The sequence below is a fragment of the Ornithorhynchus anatinus genome, chromosome X5 (assembly GCF_004115215.2).
Source record: "Ornithorhynchus anatinus isolate Pmale09 chromosome X5, mOrnAna1.pri.v4, whole genome shotgun sequence".
Lineage (NCBI taxonomy): Eukaryota > Metazoa > Chordata > Mammalia > Monotremata > Ornithorhynchidae > Ornithorhynchus > Ornithorhynchus anatinus.
The window spans coordinates 55,326,113-55,343,869 of NC_041753.1; the positions used below are offsets into that span (position 1 = coordinate 55,326,113).

The 17,757-nt window shown below is 48.1% G+C and overlaps 1 protein-coding gene across 1 annotated transcript; it reads right to left on the minus strand.

Moving 5' to 3' along the window:
* Positions 1 to 2,850: 2,850 nt before the first annotated feature.
* DMRT3 (doublesex and mab-3 related transcription factor 3) lies at positions 2,851 to 17,697 on the minus strand. Its single transcript, XM_029054852.2, has 2 exons — positions 16,829 to 17,697; positions 2,851 to 4,570 (listed from the first exon to the last, which is right to left on the minus strand). The coding sequence occupies exons 1-2, from the start codon at positions 17,268 to 17,270 to the stop codon at positions 3,606 to 3,608; spliced, it is 1,407 nt and encodes a 468-aa protein (XP_028910685.1). The 5' UTR covers positions 17,271 to 17,697; the 3' UTR covers positions 2,851 to 3,605.
* Between the last annotated feature and the right edge of the window lie 60 nt (positions 17,698 to 17,757).

Sequence of the window (17,757 nt, forward strand, 5' to 3'; positions counted from 1 at the left end):
AGGCACAGAGAAGTGAAGTGACTTGCCCACAGTCACACAGCTGACAAGCGGCAGAGCTGGGATTCGAACCCATGACCTATGACTCCAAAGCCCTGGCTCTTTCCACTGAGCCACGCTGCTTCCCGAAATAATAATGTTGATATTTGTTAAGTGCTTACTATGTGCACAGCACTGTTCTAAGCGCTGGGGTAGACACAGGGTAATTAGGTTGTCCCACGCTAGGCTCACAGTCTTCATCCTCATTTTACAGATGAGGGAACTGAGGCACAGAGAAGTGAAGTGACTTGCCCACAGTCACACAGCTGACAGGTGGCAGAGCCGGCATTCGAACCTATGACCTCTGACTCCCAAGCCCGGGATCTTTCCACTGAGCCACGCTGCTTCAAGCTAATAAAGAGAAGCACCGTGGATTAGTGGAAAGAGCACGGGCTTGGGAGTCAGAGGTCATCGGTTCTAACCCTGACTCTGCCACTTATCAGCTGTGTGACTTTGGACAAATCACTTAACTTCTTTGTGCCTCAGTTACCTCATCTGTAAAATGGGGATTAAGACTGTGAACCCCATGTAGGACAACCTCATTACCTTGTATCTACCCCAGTGATTAGAACAGTGTTTGGCAACATCGTAAGCATTTAACAAATACCAACCTTATTATCAGATTGGACACAGTCCCTCTCCCACATGGGGCTCACAGTCTTAATCTCCATTTTATAGTTGAGGTAACTGAGGCACGGGGAAGTGAAGTGACTTGTCCAAGGTCACACAGCAGACAAGTGGTGAATCCAGAATTAGAACCCAAGTCCTTCTGACTCCCAGACATGTGCTCTATCCATTAGGCCACACTGCTTCTTTAGTCTTGTGGTGTGGTTGAAAATAGAAGCAATAAGGAGTCATTCAATTTGATCTTGGGATCTCTAAAATGTACACGGTTAAGGAGATAGAGAATGAATTACTGGGATTTTTGTAGGTACCCAACTTCTTAATGTCAGTGACGAGTAGAGTAACATTAGGAAATCTTGATGTTGCTTCAGTGGCCAGGAAAGCTTAATTTGAAAAAGCTCAAGTGCCCAAAGTCTGGAGTTGAAGGGAGAAAAGGCAGTAAAAGACCAACAGAGAATATGTACATGATTTGTGTGTGCCTGGGAGAGAGAGGGCGAGAGAGAAAGAGTAATTCTACTTTGGAGTGTATAGGAGTAGTTTTATCGTTTTGTCACACATGGGTACTAAGCCTGTTACTGTCCCTTATTTATTTAATGATAAAATTTTAAATAATTGTAAAATGATTTTATATGGCAAAAATATTTTTATTCTAATATTTATTTTTAAATATCATACATTACTTGGGCCCCTCACTGCTCCGAGCAGGGCACCAAGGACTCCAACAGACATCACATTTTCAGCATCCTTACAAGTGTTACGGGGGATTCTGCCCTCTCTGCTCTGGCAATGATAGGCAGGTGAAAGAGGCACTGCCACACAAACTGCTGAAGCTGCATGGTCTAGTGAAAAGAGTACAGGCTTGGGAGTCAAAGGACATGGGTTCTAATCCTATCTCTGCTGTGTGACCTTGGGCAAGTTACTTAGCTTCTCTGTGCCTCAGATCCCTCATCAGTGAAATGGGGAATAAATCCTCCTTCCTCTGATTTAGACTGTAATAAATAATGTTGGTATTTGTTAAGCGCTTACTATGTGCCGAGCACTGTTCTAAGCGCTGGGGTAGACACAGGGGAATCAGGTTGTCCCACGTGGGGCTCACAGTCTTCATCCCCATTTTACAGATGAGGGAACTGAGGCACCGAGAAGTTAAGTGACTTGCCCAAAGTCACACAGCTGACAAATGGCCGAGCCAGGATTTGAACCCATGACCTCTGACTCCAAAGCCCGTGCTCTTTCCACTGAGCCACGCTGCTTCTGTGAGCCCCATGTAGGACTGTGTCCAATATGATTACCTTGTACAGTACTAAATGCTTAGTACAGTTCTTGGTACATAGTAAACATTAAACAAGTACCTTAAAAAAAAAAGAACCTTGGTGATGGGGGAGCCTTGGGCCATGAGACTGCAGTCTCAATTCCTGCCCATCTCCCCTCTTTTGGTTCTATTTTTTTAAAAAGTCTCCAGCCTCCTTAACCCCTTCTGAAAAAAGTGTGCCACTTTGGATGGGGTCTATAGGATCACTGGCTTGGTGAATCATCTTTTTTCCATTCTGAAGTACCAAATGGGATTTAAAGGGAAGAGAAAGGAGGGGATCGTCTTAAATACAGAATAATCTTGATTTTAGCTTAAAATGAAATGTATTAGGCTCTATACAAATCCTGTTTTAAGCTAAATTTCATTTAACCAGCCTTCTGATAGCTTTAGTGCTGGGAATAATGCAGCTATATCAAGGAGCAGTTTTCAGGTTTCTATAGGCTTCCTTAAAGGGGCCTGGTCCAATTTTTAGGTGCTATAGCCAATGCCTTCTCATCTTCCCATGACCTTTGATTCAACTCTAGAGGGATCAGGAGAGAAACTGAGGCGATGGCAACTGAGGTGAATAGGAGTGAGCAAGCTGCCTGCAAAAAGCTAGGTTGGATTGTCCAGACTCCTTTTCCCACACTAGTTATTGTGTAGAGCACAAGCAACAACAAAGAAGATGACTTAATAATGCTCAGTCAATTCTCCAGCTGAAAATTTCCTGCCTCTCTCAGCCCAGCTCCTGAGCTCTGCCAGTCACACGTTCAACAGAAAGTTTCAGTTAACTGAGTCAGGAAAGAATTTGCCCCCTGCTCTTCTGGGATAGCCCCGTAGTAACCCCATGTTTCAATCTGTGAAGATATTCTTGCCACAAGTATAAATGACATAAACCAAGATCATCTTCTCAGTTTATTTTTTTTTCTAGAGTCCTTAGCATGCTACATTAACCTGACAATGCTTAATCTTGTGTTCATTTCACAATACATTTCATGCAATTCACAGCTGTAATTGGTTTTACATTGACATTACACGTGTTTCGATCTAGCCATGTGAAAAGGATAATTCTTAATAGTTCGTCTCTAAAAAGTGTCCAAGCTTAAATAGCATGTAAGCAGTTCACTCTATCCCCAGTGTAGTGAGTCTCTCTTAAACGTCGGAACGATTTTTAGCATAAGAATATAGGGCCCCTGTTTCATCCATTGGCATCCGAAGACTTCCTTTTGGCTTCTTAAATCCTGAGGAGTCCTCTGTTGCAAAACCACATTTAAGTTTGAACCTTCCACGTTGTCTGAGGTAAGGGGCCAGGCTCATCTCACATCCCAATCCCAGTACAGACCTTCCACTACCCCAGTTTTCCCATGACACTATCCTTAGCATTAGACTCTCCTTTACAAGAAACATTCAGACTAAAGCCGTTGAGTATAGCTATTTGGCATTTTCAAGTGAAGTGCAAGAAATTAAATAAGTTACGTTTTTATTGCTAAAGTATAGTATTAAGCAAAAGTCATGTAGTTGGGGTTTTTTTTTTTGTTTTTTTTTTTTTTTGAAACAGAATTAAAAGCGTTTGGTACAGTACACCTCCCCCTTCTTGGTACCCAAGAGTTCACCTGGACGGTAAATATCATTTAGTCGTCACCTGTCTAGCATCACTTTAAGAAGATGTATTGAGTATTCTAGAGTCCGAAGAATCAGACCTTTCATCATAGTCATCTTCTGTATAAATGGGTTGCTTCGCCACAATTGGACAGCCGTCATCGGGAATCGAAATCCGAGGATCTTCTGATGGGCGAGTGGGGAGGGCCGGAGAACTTCGGAAGACACTGGTGGAGTTGCTGGAGAAAGGACTGACGTACTGGGACCTCAGCTGGTACTGTTGCTGCAGGGTCATGGTGTTCCACAAGGTGACATCGTTAGGCAAAAAGGGGCTGGACTGATTTCTCGCCAAAGTATTCCTCAGCATCAGAGGGTACCGGGGCGGCTGAGGAAAAGGGTGCTGTAAGGGGACAGCCAACGGATTGGGCACCACATTACTGGAATCGGTGGAAAACCTCAGTGTGTCTGGGACTCTAAAGGCTGACCCAACAGACCACTTGGAAGAAGAAATGGGGTAGGAACTCAACGTGTGTTCAAAAATGTTCCCGTTGGAAGGCAAAACGAGACTCTCAGAATCAGAAGAAGTTCGGTCCCCTCCTGTGGCCGATGAGCGACTGGACAGAAGGACTTCCACGGCACTGACCAGGTCTCCCCCGCAACCCTTCAAAATCAGCTCCAGGACTGGTGGCTTCTGGTTGGGAAATATTTTTTTTAACACTTCAAGTGGAGGTCTGTTGGCTTTCAAACTGAAAGGCAGAGAAACGGTCCCCGACGGACCTTCAATCAGGAGGTGATTCTGCTCTGCATGGTACTTGGGGCTGTCGGGCCTGCTCTCCACTGTGCTGTTGTTTTTCTGGAGGGCATAACCGCCTTCATCCACTGACACGATTTCAGGGCTCTCAGAGGGGAAGCAACTCTTGCTTTTTGCCACATCCGGAGAGCTCCTTTGATCGGTGTCTTTGTCGCTGTAGGCTTCGGTGTTGTCTCCTCCACTGCTGTCTCCCAAGTGTTCTTCAGTCAGATCTGAAAGGCAGAGAACAGCTGGGTCAATCCCTTCCTGGCATTCACAGAAGGGTAACAGATGTGCCAGGAGCCAGATTTTGGGGGCCGCGTGGATTTCCAGATTGAACTGGAAAGGTAAACGCAACCACAAGGGTTCTGTTCCAGAGATTCTTAAAAGGAAGAAGCCTAGAGCATCTCTGCAAAGACAAGAGGTGAAACACTCCCTGACCAGTGATCGGAATACTGTGATGCTCTCCGGAAATAGGGGCATTGAGAATGCTTCCTGTCCCCCGGATGAAATGAGTGCATGACACATGTAAGGGTTCGGGACTTGCTTCACGTGGTCAGTAACTTTACCCGCCCATGGAGCCTTCACTGTCTCCCCAGAGAAGATCAATTCCTCAAGGGTATAAGCAGGGTGAGACTAGAAAATGATTCATCCCTGCAGGTTCTTCCAATTTCCCATTCCCAAGTGAGATTTCTAGGGAGAAGCCAGTAACATAATCAGCTCCCTGTCGACATGCCCAAAGGGAATTTTAATGCTTTTAAGATCTGTTTTCCCCAAAGCTGATTATGTGTTAAATCTGTCAAGTGCACTAAGTTATCACAGTGTTTCGTTAGGTTACAATACACAGTATGCTAGTTAATATAATTGTAGGTCTTACACGAAGAGCGCTGAAGCACACGGAAACCTCTCTTAAATAGCCACCTCCGGGACTGGTAAACCTGAGTAGCCTGTGATAGGCACTACAGACTGAGCAAAATGTGCTGGAAACTTTACTAAGCGAGGTCCCTTTCCACTAGCTGCTTAAGAAAAGCAGGCTGTCTGCAGGGCAGGACTATGTACAAATAAAGACACATGCATTGTAATCCTCAGAATCATCAGCAGTCATATGATCGTGCCAAAGAAGCAATTACCTCAATCATTTCCAACTTGAGGGACTGCCCTGTTATTGATGGCATTTCACAAGCCATTTGATAAACAAGCCTTCCCTGGCTAAGCTCTCATTTCTCCTACTCTCCCTCCTCTCCGTGTCACTTATGCAATCAGGTCTGTACCCCTAAGCACTTGATACTCACCCCAACCCCAGAGCATTTATGTACATAGCCTTATATTCTACTATTTCCCCTATCTGTAATTCATTTTAATGTCTGTCTCTCCCTGTAGACTCTAAGCACCTTGTGGGCAGGGATCGTGTTTACCAATTTCATGGTATTGTACTCTCCCAAGTACTTACTACAGTGCTCTGCACACAGTAAGTGCTCAACAAATACCATTGATTGATTGAAAATGATAACCAAGAGAGAAATAGCATGCACTGAAGGTTTTGGGATTTTTTTTGTAAACTATTTCCAAAAGGGGTGCATTACAGCATGAAGCTGGCTATTGTTCACTCATTCATTCAATCATATTTATTGAGCGCTTACTGTGTGCAAAGCACTGTACTAAGCGCTTGACTATTAGAAAAGATTACGAGGTGCCTGGTTTGCTTACAGCCACGAATCTGTCCCCAGGCAATCTTTCGCATTATAAGAGCACATTACTTACCAGAGAGCCACAAAGAAATAGATTAAGCACAATATATGTTCAGATGTATTTGAGTTAGCACACAGAATATTCCCCCTTTTAATATTACCCCATTTCATTTTATTTTTAAAATATTCAATTAAAAGACCCTAAATGAATGTTATCCTGATACCAAACAAAATTTTCCTAGATATAATTGATGAAAACATTGAAAACCATTGGAAAGATATAAATGAATTTATATTATAAATAGCAATCATACTGACATAAAAATCACATAAAGAGTTAAAAAATAGGGTACAAAAAATATAGAGTACAATACTGTACCATAAAATGTGCAATACCACTACCTTTAAATGACCTAAAAAGCATAGACAAATGTTAAACAGACATGTCATTTAGAGAAGTGACCAGAAATTCCTGGTTGATGACCCCTCTGTTGTAGCTGCTGAAAACCATCCAATTTCTCAGAGTCTGCCTATCCGGCTAAAGGCAATCACACCAGCAGGCAGGTAAAAGGGGTGAAACTCCTGTCCAGCGATGCTGAGTTTTCTTTGGTCCCTGGCCAGAGGGGTACGAGGAGAGAGAAAGGGTTGGGGTGAGGGGGCTGCCACCAGCTGGAGCTTGCTGGGGGCAAAAGACTGTAGCATCGCTCCAACAAGCAGTTCCAGGCTGGGTCAGAGGTTCCCGCCGGGAGACAGTTGAGTGGAGATGGACAAGAGAAAGACGGTGGGCGGTGGCTATTGCCTGATTCTCCCCAATCTCCGGCACTTGGGAGCCCCTTCCTGGGCCAGAGTGGTTTCCCAAGGCAGTGACCTAGCAGAGCTGACGGCCACTCAGATTACCCCTCCGCTACTGTTGCTGGCCTCCTCCATGGCCAAGGAGCCAAGGAGCAGGGATCAGACAAGGACAGGCCACACAGGGGCCAGTGGGAGGGGGTGGGGAGAGACTGGGGGAGGACGAGGAGAATCTCAGCAGAAGCTGCTGCTGCTGCTCCTATTCTTCTCAAGGAAGGCGGAGGCATAAAGGGGGAAGGGAAATGGGGGGGGGGGCAACTTCTGCAGTGACTGTGGTCACTGCTGTCACCATCAGTGGCGGTGGGAAGAGAAGGAGGGGGAGAAGCAGCTCTGCCACTGGCTCCCTCACTCTTCCCACCCCATCCAGTCCCAGCCCCCGACTTTCTGGTCCCAGAAGGTGGGGGCCGGGGTCACAGAGGGGGCCAGCTGTGACAGCAGGCGTGACATTGAGCAGAGGGAGGAGGTGGGAGGGACAAGGACTCCGCGAGGAAGGATGGGGTGGGGGTTATGTAATACTTACCTTATGAGCCTGGTGTCGTAAAGTCGGATCCGATGTCGTAAACCTGAAAGAGGGTGTAAATTCAGAGATGTCGGAAGTGCCGTTCGTCGTAACTCGGACAGTCGTAAGTCGAAGACTTCCTATACAGTATGCTGTTGTGTAAGTTTTCGTGGCCAGTAATCAATGGAGAAGCTATAGTCGTCTGTGTGTGCTTTACGTTGGTTGCTCCACGTTGTTAAACTCAACAAGGAGCCATTCATAAGCAGCACACACCGAAAATATAAAGTCTCCTAAATACACAAATTCACACAAACGCGCACACACACATGCACACAGACATTTCAATAGCTACCTCTATTCCACAATGCATCTCTTAGTTACAAATTTGACACTGATATCCATCTCGATCTGCATTTCAGGAATTGCATTTATTTTACCTTATTCATGAAGGTAAAGGACTTTTCATACCAGAGTTCACTTGTTGATTATGTATATAAAGCAGCTTTTCAGAGGCTACTATTGGCTTTGGTTGGCATATGCTTATGCGTTACTTAATGAAACTTGACTTTTGCTTCTTTTGACTTTTGAATGGTGAGGGGGTTCCAGTTTGTTATCCTAATCATTTTGTGAATCCTCCTTAATGCATTAAGTTGGAGGGTAATGACTTTTTTTCCAGAAGAGAAAAGAAGGTGCTGCAACATGTAAATCATCATGTTTTGAACAGCTGTTCGAGCTTTAAAATGCAATGGAGTGTGTGTGTGTGTGTGTGTGTGTGTGTGTGTGTGTGTATCTGAGTGTATGCATACATTTTTTTTTAATTAACTTGGGCCCTGCTCAGTGGAGCTTGGAGAAATTTTTTAAATGGTATACCTCCAAAGAGCCCTCAAGTATCAGTGCAATAAATGTTCAGAAACATGATTATATGCTTAGAAAACAATTTTCCTATTTATTTTAACTTAGCATTCCTTCTTATTCTCTTTTCAAATCAAGCAAAGAAACTACCCTGGGCTGGAGAGGCAGGGAACACAGTGCTGAGAAAACTTTAAATTGAGCTATTTCTGAAAACTTCAAGACCTTCAGAGTAGGTGTCCACTTGAAGCAATTATATTTTCCTTCCTTGTGCAAGCTCAATTCCACTAAAACGGAAGCATTGAGACAGTCAGTAAGGACAGAAATCACACTTTGGCAAAGAGCATAGAAAGCCTCAGCACCCAAAAGAAGCTGGTTCTGAAAGTGAGGGCAAATGAGAAGGGGATTGACACCTGGTTGCAATTTTCTGTGACTCCTAGGACACCCTGCAACATATCTTCCCAGTTTGAAAACATGGTTAACCTCAACAGTTGCAAATATTATGTCCCACCAAAGCACCACATTGCTACAATTGAATATAAACTGGACCACACCATCAGCAGCCTGAAAGTATTCTGGTGGTGTACTCACGGTAACTGAGTAAATATTCATTGCCTCCCCAAAGTGAGCTCCACGGCTCCTTGGAAAGGACTAGTACTACTATCACAATTACAGGGATTGAGCTGGGATCTAGAAGGTGGCACTGAAGAGGCAAACCTAATGTTCCCAGGGATGCTAAGGCTCCTAACGATCCTGCCACTTAAATCCGAGGGGTTGCAGTGCATAGGCAATCTGGGCCACTTTATGTGAGCTCGTCACTGGGCAGGGATTGTCTCTGTCTGTTGCGAATTGTACATTCCAAGTGCTTAGTACAGTGCTCTGCACATAGTAAGCGCTCAATAAATACTACTGAATGAATGAATGAATGAATGAATGAATAATCCCCAAAATAGCTCTCTGAAGCACACATTTCTGATATCTTGGTATTAAAGTGAGACATAATTTCACCATATATTTGCTATTGTATTACTGTGCCCTCTGCCAGTGTGATTTTTTTTAATTTTACAAACAATTTACATGTAAGCTTAGTGCATTCACTCATCTCAATTTAAGAAAAAAAAAGGAGTAAAGGAATTTTTCTGGGCAGTGAAATTGATACTCTTAATTTGCCTTAGATTTTCCTGAATTTCATCAAAAAATGCAAAGAAATTGCACCATTAAAAGACACCTCCTAGTTTGTCCTGAAATATTTTTCATAACATTTTGAAAAATAATTCTAGATTTATAAATCATTAGATTCCATTTGGTCTGTTAGTAGATAAGAATTGCTGAAAGACAGTATCAAAATCATTAATAAATAAAATGTCCAGAACAGCATTCTTACTAAAAGGGAGCTGGGCAAAAAGGAGAAGAAAGAAAAAAAAAAAACCTACTCTTCATCTGCTTCCCACAGTCATCAGCCTTGATTCCTAAACTACTCATAGTGGTCAACCAGATTTTGGGACCTCTATTGATCACCATGTCTGGACTCAGTCCTCAGTCCTCTGTAGCTGCAAGGTTCTCAAGGAAACAGTCCTAACAATTGAAGTTGTACTGAGAAGAATGGTTTATATGCCCTGTTTACCCACATTTTAAAAGATATGAGGCAATTTAGCCTCCAAAACCCACAGACATTTGACTAAGAACGCACAGAAAATCATCCACCCAAAAAGTTGACCCAAGTAACAAGATTTTAGTATGCAAAGCTCAGACTTGCTCCAGAGTTGTCAGTGCTTAAGGTTGTTCCACATCAAAACCGCAGTCTTACTCATTTCAACCATTTCTGACAAGCCTGGAGCATATCTGGAGCTAAATATTTCAGAGAGAGACAGCTGAATGGAGAAACTCCTATTTTAAATGCAGTGGTGCTTAGAGTCACTTTGCTCATTCCTATCCCCAAATAAACAGAAGTCCGGGGCCTTTTAAGTGCCAAATGAAAAATAATCAAACAGGCATGCATATACAGGAATTTTTCCTTACTCAAACATTTCCATTTTTCTCTTCGCCACCATGTCAAAGCATTCAGAAATGGAGATTGCAGAATCTGTTTATTTGGGCTTTATAAAAACACTTCTTAACAGCAGCCCATTCACATAGGATTTCATAACCACACAAAATTCCCAGTGATTCGGGAGGGCCTTTCGAAGAAATGTCTTGGGTTAAATTCCAAACACAGACCTGCTCTTGTTACATTTTCGGTTGGAGGCCAAAAATGTTAAAGCACAAAACCGAATTCAGAAAAATTTAAGGTAAATTAATAAATCGATCTTATTACTTAGGAAATAATCCTTTTCGATTTGATCTTAGAAATGGGGAAGAGTGGATGCCCATTGTACATCAGTATTAGTCAGGAATTGTAGAAGAAAATCAATGTTCCTAACAATCTTATTCTGGTAAACTCACAGAAAGTGTTACACCTGAGCGAAATATGACTTAGAGATTTACCTCGGACCCCAGATACATAGCAGTGGGGTCTCTCTGTGCCAGAACTGTGAATCAGAGTGTTAAGCATTCTTCCATCCTTCAGTCAGACAGGGAAATAGGTTTTCAATGAGCAGGAGTCATATGAATGATATCCTTTTTTAAGAGATGAGGACTCTTTTCCTACTTCAGGACCATCTCCTCCACTCCTGTAGCCTCTTGTTTGTTCAGCTAATGGGTTGTCCTTTTAGTTTACTTAGTTTGTGTTTTTATTTTTAAAGAAGCAGGGACTTGGGGAAGGTGGCTGCGTATTATTGTAGAGATGGATCTCTCACGGAAGTAATTTGTGAGGTGTCTTTGCGTTCTTTGGGTTCTTTTGGGAAGAAAACTGCCTTGCTAGATTGCCTGATTCTTGGTACTATTGAAGGAATAACTATTTTCTTACTATAATTACTATAATATAGGGTATACCATATATGATAATAACTATAATGATGTCATGATTATGGCCATCGTTAACATCTCCAGAAATAACTCCGGGGATGAGAGACAACCCTTGATCTGGGAACAGAATCGGGTTAGACTGAACGCGTCAAGCAAGGCAAAGGGCAGAGCAGTTTGAGGCTGGAGAGCTGCAACAGGTAAGGCAGGAAGAGAAGGAGGAAGATGAATGTCTGCTAGGGCCACCGCCTCCTCCCTGTCCATGAAGAAGTGCAACATTTCCAGAAAGGGGCTGCAAGTCCTCGGGGGAATTTGATTTATGAAGATTTACTCCTTTTCCCCCTATAAAGCTGTTAGCGGAAAATGCTGACTGGCTGGCAGGGAAGAATTTCTCATCAATGCTCTTTGATTGTATTTTGCAAACAAAATGCCTGTTGCTTGGTAACATTTCACTTGAGCCTGACCTTCCCCGAAAGTTATTGCTATCAGATTCGATTTACACTGTCCTCCTGTGATTACTGTAATCTTTTAAACCGGGGAGTTCATCTATCAGGGAAAAGAAAAGTTGGGTGTGCGAGTCAATAGCACCGCTATCCGCCAGATTTATAACCCGCAGAGGAGGGAGTCGATTTCTGTTTCTCTTTCCGGCACGGGAGCGCGGAACCAGAGTTTGTACGACGCAATCTCTTCCTTTCCTCCCACCAGCCCTCAGACCGGTAGGGTGACACGAACCCCCTTGGCCCCCCAGCTTCCCAAGACTTTCTTCTCAGCCCCCCAAGGATCTGCGGGTTTGGGGAGGGGGAGAAGGGGGGCGGGGCTCACAAGGTTGCAGAGCGAGGCTGGAGGGCTAGGAGCAAGGGGCGAGGAAAGATCGTCAGAGCAAAGGAGGAGGCAAGCAAGTAGCCCAGGCGGTGAGGAGAGGGGTGACGGGGAGGACGTATTTGTGGGGAGCAGCAGCAACATGGCGTAGTGGATAGAGCACGGGCCTGGGAGTCAGAAGGTCAGCGGTTTTAATCCCGGCTCTGCCACTTGTCTGCTGTGTGACCTCGGGCGAGTCACTTCACTTCTTTGGGCCTCAGTCACCTCTGTAAAGTGGGGGTTGAGACTGTGAACCCCACGTGGGACAGAGACTGTGTACAGTGCCCGGCACATAGTAAGCCCTTAGCAGATACCATCATCCTCATCATGATGAGTCCCGGGGGCACAGACTCCCCGCTCCCTGCAGGTCGAGTGGGAGGCGGGTCGGGAGACACCCTCACAGAGTAGAAGCAACGGAGGGCCCATGGGGGTGCCGCTGTCGAAAGCATCCTGCTGCTTGAGGCAGAGTCGAAGCGGGCGCTATAAAGGGACTCTGGCACGACTGAACCCCTAGCTCCTGGGGCCGGCCCTTCCATCCCTCTCAAGGAAGTCCGGCCCCGGGCAAAGCAGAACAGGCAGTCAGATAGACAGACAGACGTAAAAAAACGCAACCCCGACCTGACTGCGCAGGAAAACTGCAGACCCGCTGCCGATCGCCTCTCCCTTCCCTGGGCCCCGACTTCCAGTCTCCTCTCCCTCGGGGGACAAAGCTCTTGGGGAGAGTGGGAGTGGGAAGGTATGGGGGTTTGCCTGGAGCAGCTCCCGGAGCGTGGGAAGACGGGCCCGCAGGGACCCTGGAAAAACAAAGGTTTGTATGTGAGTATGCGGAGGCCCCCGCATCTCGTCCCCGCCTTTCCTCCCGCTCTCGTTCCCGGGATTCACTTGGAAGTAGACGATAGCTTTACAGAGATGGAGTTGAAAGGTGGATCGAATTATTTAAAAGTTCGTTCTCTCCGGCCGGGATGTCCGTCCCGCCCTGGGCCCGTTCCAGGAGGAAAAGGAAGCCGGGTGCGTTGAGGGATGGGGGTGGCGGGGAGGGATCACGGACTTGCATGAAAGAAATTCTGTAATTTTCCTCCTCTCCCTCTCTTTCTCTCTGCCTGTTCCTGCATCTCGGTGGCTCTCTGTGTTTACCTACCTTTCTCCTCTAATTAAATTTAAAAAGTACCTCATTCCCAGAACCTCTCGGTGCCCACTTCCCCAGCCTCTTTCCCACTTTTCCTTTCACCTCCATTGGACGGAACGAAATAGATCGAATTGTTCCTTATACTGGGTTTCTGGCTTGCCCCGAAGAGGAGAAAGAGAAGAGTGGGAGAGAAAGTCAAAATACTTTCTCTCCGGCCCTTTGCCCCTGTCGGGGCTAGTGGGGCGGGACGGGGCAGGGCGGCGGACTCGGACGAGACGATGAGGTCCGAGGAATGTGGAGCCTCAGCCTTTCACCTTGGCCGTGACCCTTATCCCTCCCAGGGCGGCCCGGCTCGCCACCGGTTCTTGAAGGGCTGGCTCGGCTAGTCCGGCCTGTTGATACAGACATTTTACCTACTAGAAAGATTTCCAAGATTTTCGGGGAGAAGTGTTTTGGTGTTCTGGATAAGACTTTCGTTTTGGGGGGGTTTTGAGGGGAGGTTCTTGGGGGAAACATATTGTCAACTTTATCTAGAGATTCGCATCAGCTCTTGGACTCAGTGTCTTCCTGAATAATTCAGTTCTAAAAGAGAAACAATATCAAAGAGAAAGATATACTAAAAACGCAACAATAAAAAAAGAATATGATTTTCCTAACCGGAAATAAGGTCGGGAAGAAAAGAAAGGGGAAGGTTTGTATTCTAATACTGATAGCGAAGGGGTGGTAAATGCACACCCGTTTCTTCCATTGATCTTGGAGCAGCGACGAAGAGAATAAGCTTCTGCTGGCTCCACAGATTGATTTTAGCCTCGAGGAGCTGCGCCGATTGAACACAAAGATTTTAATATCTCGGGGTGACCTCCCTGTAAATACACCGCTTCAGCAGCCGTACCTCTTTCCCTGATCTTGGGGCGAGGGAGATGCGTCAGGTGCTTTTACTCTGGCATTTTTGTTCAGAAAAAAATGTTCCTCGCTCCCTCCTCTCCCATCCACACACACACAACCATAGGAATGCTTTCTAAAGACGATTTACCCTTAAAAAAGGACGGCCGAGTTTTTGACTTCTAGAATTCGAAAGAAAAATAAACCGAGTCAAACTGACACGATATAAATGGATGATAATATGTACAGTAAATAGCATGCATGATATGTTAAAGAGCACACTTGTATGCTATAGTTATATATAGACTTTTTTCCAGATTTATCTACCTATCTGTATCTCGTTTTCGGTAATTCTTTAAATAATTTAAACCCTAATCTATCCCTGAATCGACAGTGGAGGCTGGAGAAAAAGGACACATGTGCCCAACTCTGTCCGCTGTTCTGTTCTTGATAAAGTCTCTCGCTTTCTATGTCTCCCTCGTCCCACGGCTCCCCATTCTCCCACTCCTCTCTCCACACCGCAAAGCAATGCAATGTCCTTGGCGTCACTCCTAGCTTCGGTAGTTGCAGTCCTTAGCTGTAACCCAGCTAAACTGCAAAACATGGATGTGCTGCCGCTGTTTCTGGTAGCGCTTTTCTTTCTTTCCCGCCAGGGTTGGAACCTTAAAGAACTGGGCGTCCCGTCGTCCGGGAAATCTGCGGGGCCCCAAAGCTGTGAGGCCTCTCTTCTCAGTGTCCGTGGAGTCTGGGAACCGACCGATCTTTCCGGAAATTCCCTGCCCCGAAAGTGTGAAGACCCTGCCCCCACACATACATACCGTTCTTCCTTTGCCCTGTGCCCTGGAGGAGGGTTGGCCTGGGTCCGGGGCTGTCGGGCCCAGGCCCTGGGAAACCCAAGCCAAGACCCATCTCTGGGCGCGGACACCTCAAGTCCTGCCACTTTTTAAAAAATATATGGGGAAAAGCCTGCCCCGGAACGAACGATCGAACGGACGGACGGACAGACCGATAGGCAAGCAGGCAGTCAGTCCGTCCTCGGAGTCCTACTCTTCCTAAAAGGCTAATATTCTCGCTGGGATTTAAACGCACCAAACTCCCCCGAAGCCTTGTTTTGAGCACTTCCACCATGCAACCTAAAATCCTTGAACCCGTTTCTCCATTCAGACGCCTTGGAGCAACTGTCGATTTAATCGGCTCAGCTGCCCCAGGCGCCCCGCTTTGCAGTCGGACACTACTGATCGCCCGGGGAGGAAGGAAAACCCTGCCGGCCAGGTGGTGATGGACAGTGGGGAACCGGGCGCTCTCCCTGGGCTTAAAAACTCTTGAAAACCCTGCCCGGGCTCCAGCTTATTTCCATCAGCACCTCAGCCTGCTCACCCGCTGCCCATAGGTTCACTCAGAAGTATTCAATACACCACCCCTCCAGGGGACGGGGACACACACACACACACACACACACCCCAAACACACTAACAACAACTCAGGATGAGAAGGGGAAAAGAAGAGTTTAAGAAGAGCAGGTTCTTTCTCTCCCTGTCTCGACACCCCCCTCCCCCTTCTCTCCTTCTTCCTCTCTCTGCGCGGGATACTCCAAAGCGCACAGGACCCCAGAGGGGGAGAAAGCCTGGGTGGAGAGGGATCCAAGAGCACAGAAGTGGGGGGTTCTAATCCGACCCCACAAACAGGGAGGGAAAGAAGGGAGAAAAAGGGGTAGGGTTCTATCGCTTATCTTCTCCATTTCTCCTGCCCCTACTTGGCAACCCCCGACCAAGAATCGAGCGTATGCGAGAGGTTTCAAGGTCGTCGACGCCGCGGGTGTGAACAAACTAAATCGCGTTTGCTCACTTCCCTTTTGGCGGATTTTGAGGGCCCTGTCAAGAGATAACCAAATTTGTGCAGCTGGAGACCCCAGAGGAACCAAACCCTTCCTCCTCCAATTTTTGCCCGCCTCTTCCTTCATACATACACACGCACACCCCAACTTTCACAACAGGAAAGAGCAAACGCAAAGTTTGAGCCTGTGGCCCACGGGCTCTCTTTCAGACTTTAACACCATCCCCAGGGATCGCTCCTGAAAGTCCCACCCTCTCCCAGAGATTCCTGAACGCATCCCGGTAACACTACAAGCTCAATCCCAAGGGTAACCCGGTTGGGCCCATAGTCCCGGGTTGTAGTCCTCCCTCTGGAATCCCCTTCCTCACCCTCCCCTCTTCACTCAGAGTCTTGAATCTCGGCTTCGATTTCTCCGAATCTCGAATCTTGGTTTGCCTCTTGGCCAATTTTACAACCCAATCCGAATCCCCTTTTAAAGCGGCGGGTCGCTAGGCTGCATGTCCGTCAGCACGCGTCTTTCTCTGGCTGGTTCTCTCTCTCCCTCTCATCCCCCACCCCCACCCCCCTTCTCTCTCCCCTTCTTCAAGAAAGCAGTAACGAAACCCTAAATATTTGTTCGGGCTTGGGGAGGGGTTTAATCTTAGAGAAGTTACAGCACACATAAAACGGGGGCTTGGGGTTGGGGGAGGGCCGGGTGCGAGAGGAGGGGGCAAGAAGGGGGGGCAAGACCATCTCCCCCAGTCCTCACCTCGCCCAGACCCCAGTAACGGGGAGGTTGGAAGCCCCGGGCTCCGGGCAGGATACGAGGAAGCGCCCAACAGGGCTGCGTGTGGTTGTGGGCGAGTTGGGGTGAGCGTGATGGGGCGAGGGTGGCCCGCGAAGCCACTTCTACTCTTTGCCCCGTCGGAACGCCAGGCGAGGCTCCCCAGCTGGCCCGGAAGAGGTTCCCGAAGTGCCTCCGGAGATCCGAACCCATCCCCCCGCGCCGTGCGCCCCGATTTCTTACCCGGCTTGGGGGGCTGCTGCTCGGAGGCCCAGCGCAGGGCGGCGGCGGCGGCGGCGGCGGCCAGCTCCGCGGGCCGCGGAGGCGGCGGCGGCGGCGGCGGCGGCGGCGGCGGCGGCGGCGCGGCGCCGCTGTCCCCCGAAGGCTGGGGCGGGGGTCCCGGCAGGGCCCGTAGCGAGTCCGGGATGAGGCTTTCCAGGCTCTCGTTGGCCTGCTGCCGGCGGAGCGCCACCTGCGCGGCCATCACCCGCTGGCGCTCGATGATGAGGATGCACTTCTCGCAGGTGCAGTCCTTGAAGCGGCAGTAGCGCTTGTGGCCCTTGAGCCACGACAGCACGCCATGGTTGCGGCAGCGGGCGCATTTGGGCGTGCGCTGCAGGGGCGCCCGGGGCGGCTGGGACACCGGGCCGCCCATGTACAGGTACGGGGAGCCGTAGCCGTTCATGGCCCCACACTCCCGGAAGGGCGGCCGGGCGGGAGGGCAGGCAGGCAGACGGCAGACAGGCAGGCAGACGGCAGACAGGCAGGCAGGAGCGGGGGGTGGGATCGGTCCCGGGAGAGCCGGAGGACGGCAGGGAAGGCGCTCGCTGGAATGGGGAGGAGATTTATCGGAGCTGCTTCGGAGGCTCCCGGGCTCAGAGAGCACGAGAATCTCACTGAGCTAGGCCCTGGGCGGGCGGCGGGTGAAGCCGTCAGCGTTGCCGAACCCCTGGCTCTGCTGTCCCCTGGGTGTCCTCCGGTGAAAACTGCCGCCGCCGCTCCGTCCGCTCCGCACGACCCGCACGCTGGGCCCGCCCCGCGGCTCTCCTCCTGCTGGCGGCTGCAGGGGGCGGCGGCTGCCCCGCCGGAGCGTCCCTACTATCCGGGGGCGGAGCCGCGGCTGCTGGGAGCCAGCGGGAGCTCTCGCTTACGTCTGGAGCTGAACCGCAGCT

What these genes read in the sequence shown, in the direction of transcription:
- DMRT3 (XM_029054852.2), bottom strand. Translation starts at nt 17,270, where the DNA reads ATGAACGGCTACGGCTCCCCGTACCTGTACATGGGCGGCCCGGTGTCC. An exon ending in GCAGCAGCCCCCCAAGCCGG is followed by an intron (nt 4,571 to 16,828) that starts GTAAGAAATCGG and finishes TCTGCCTTTCAG; the next exon opens with ATCTGACTGAAGAACACTTG.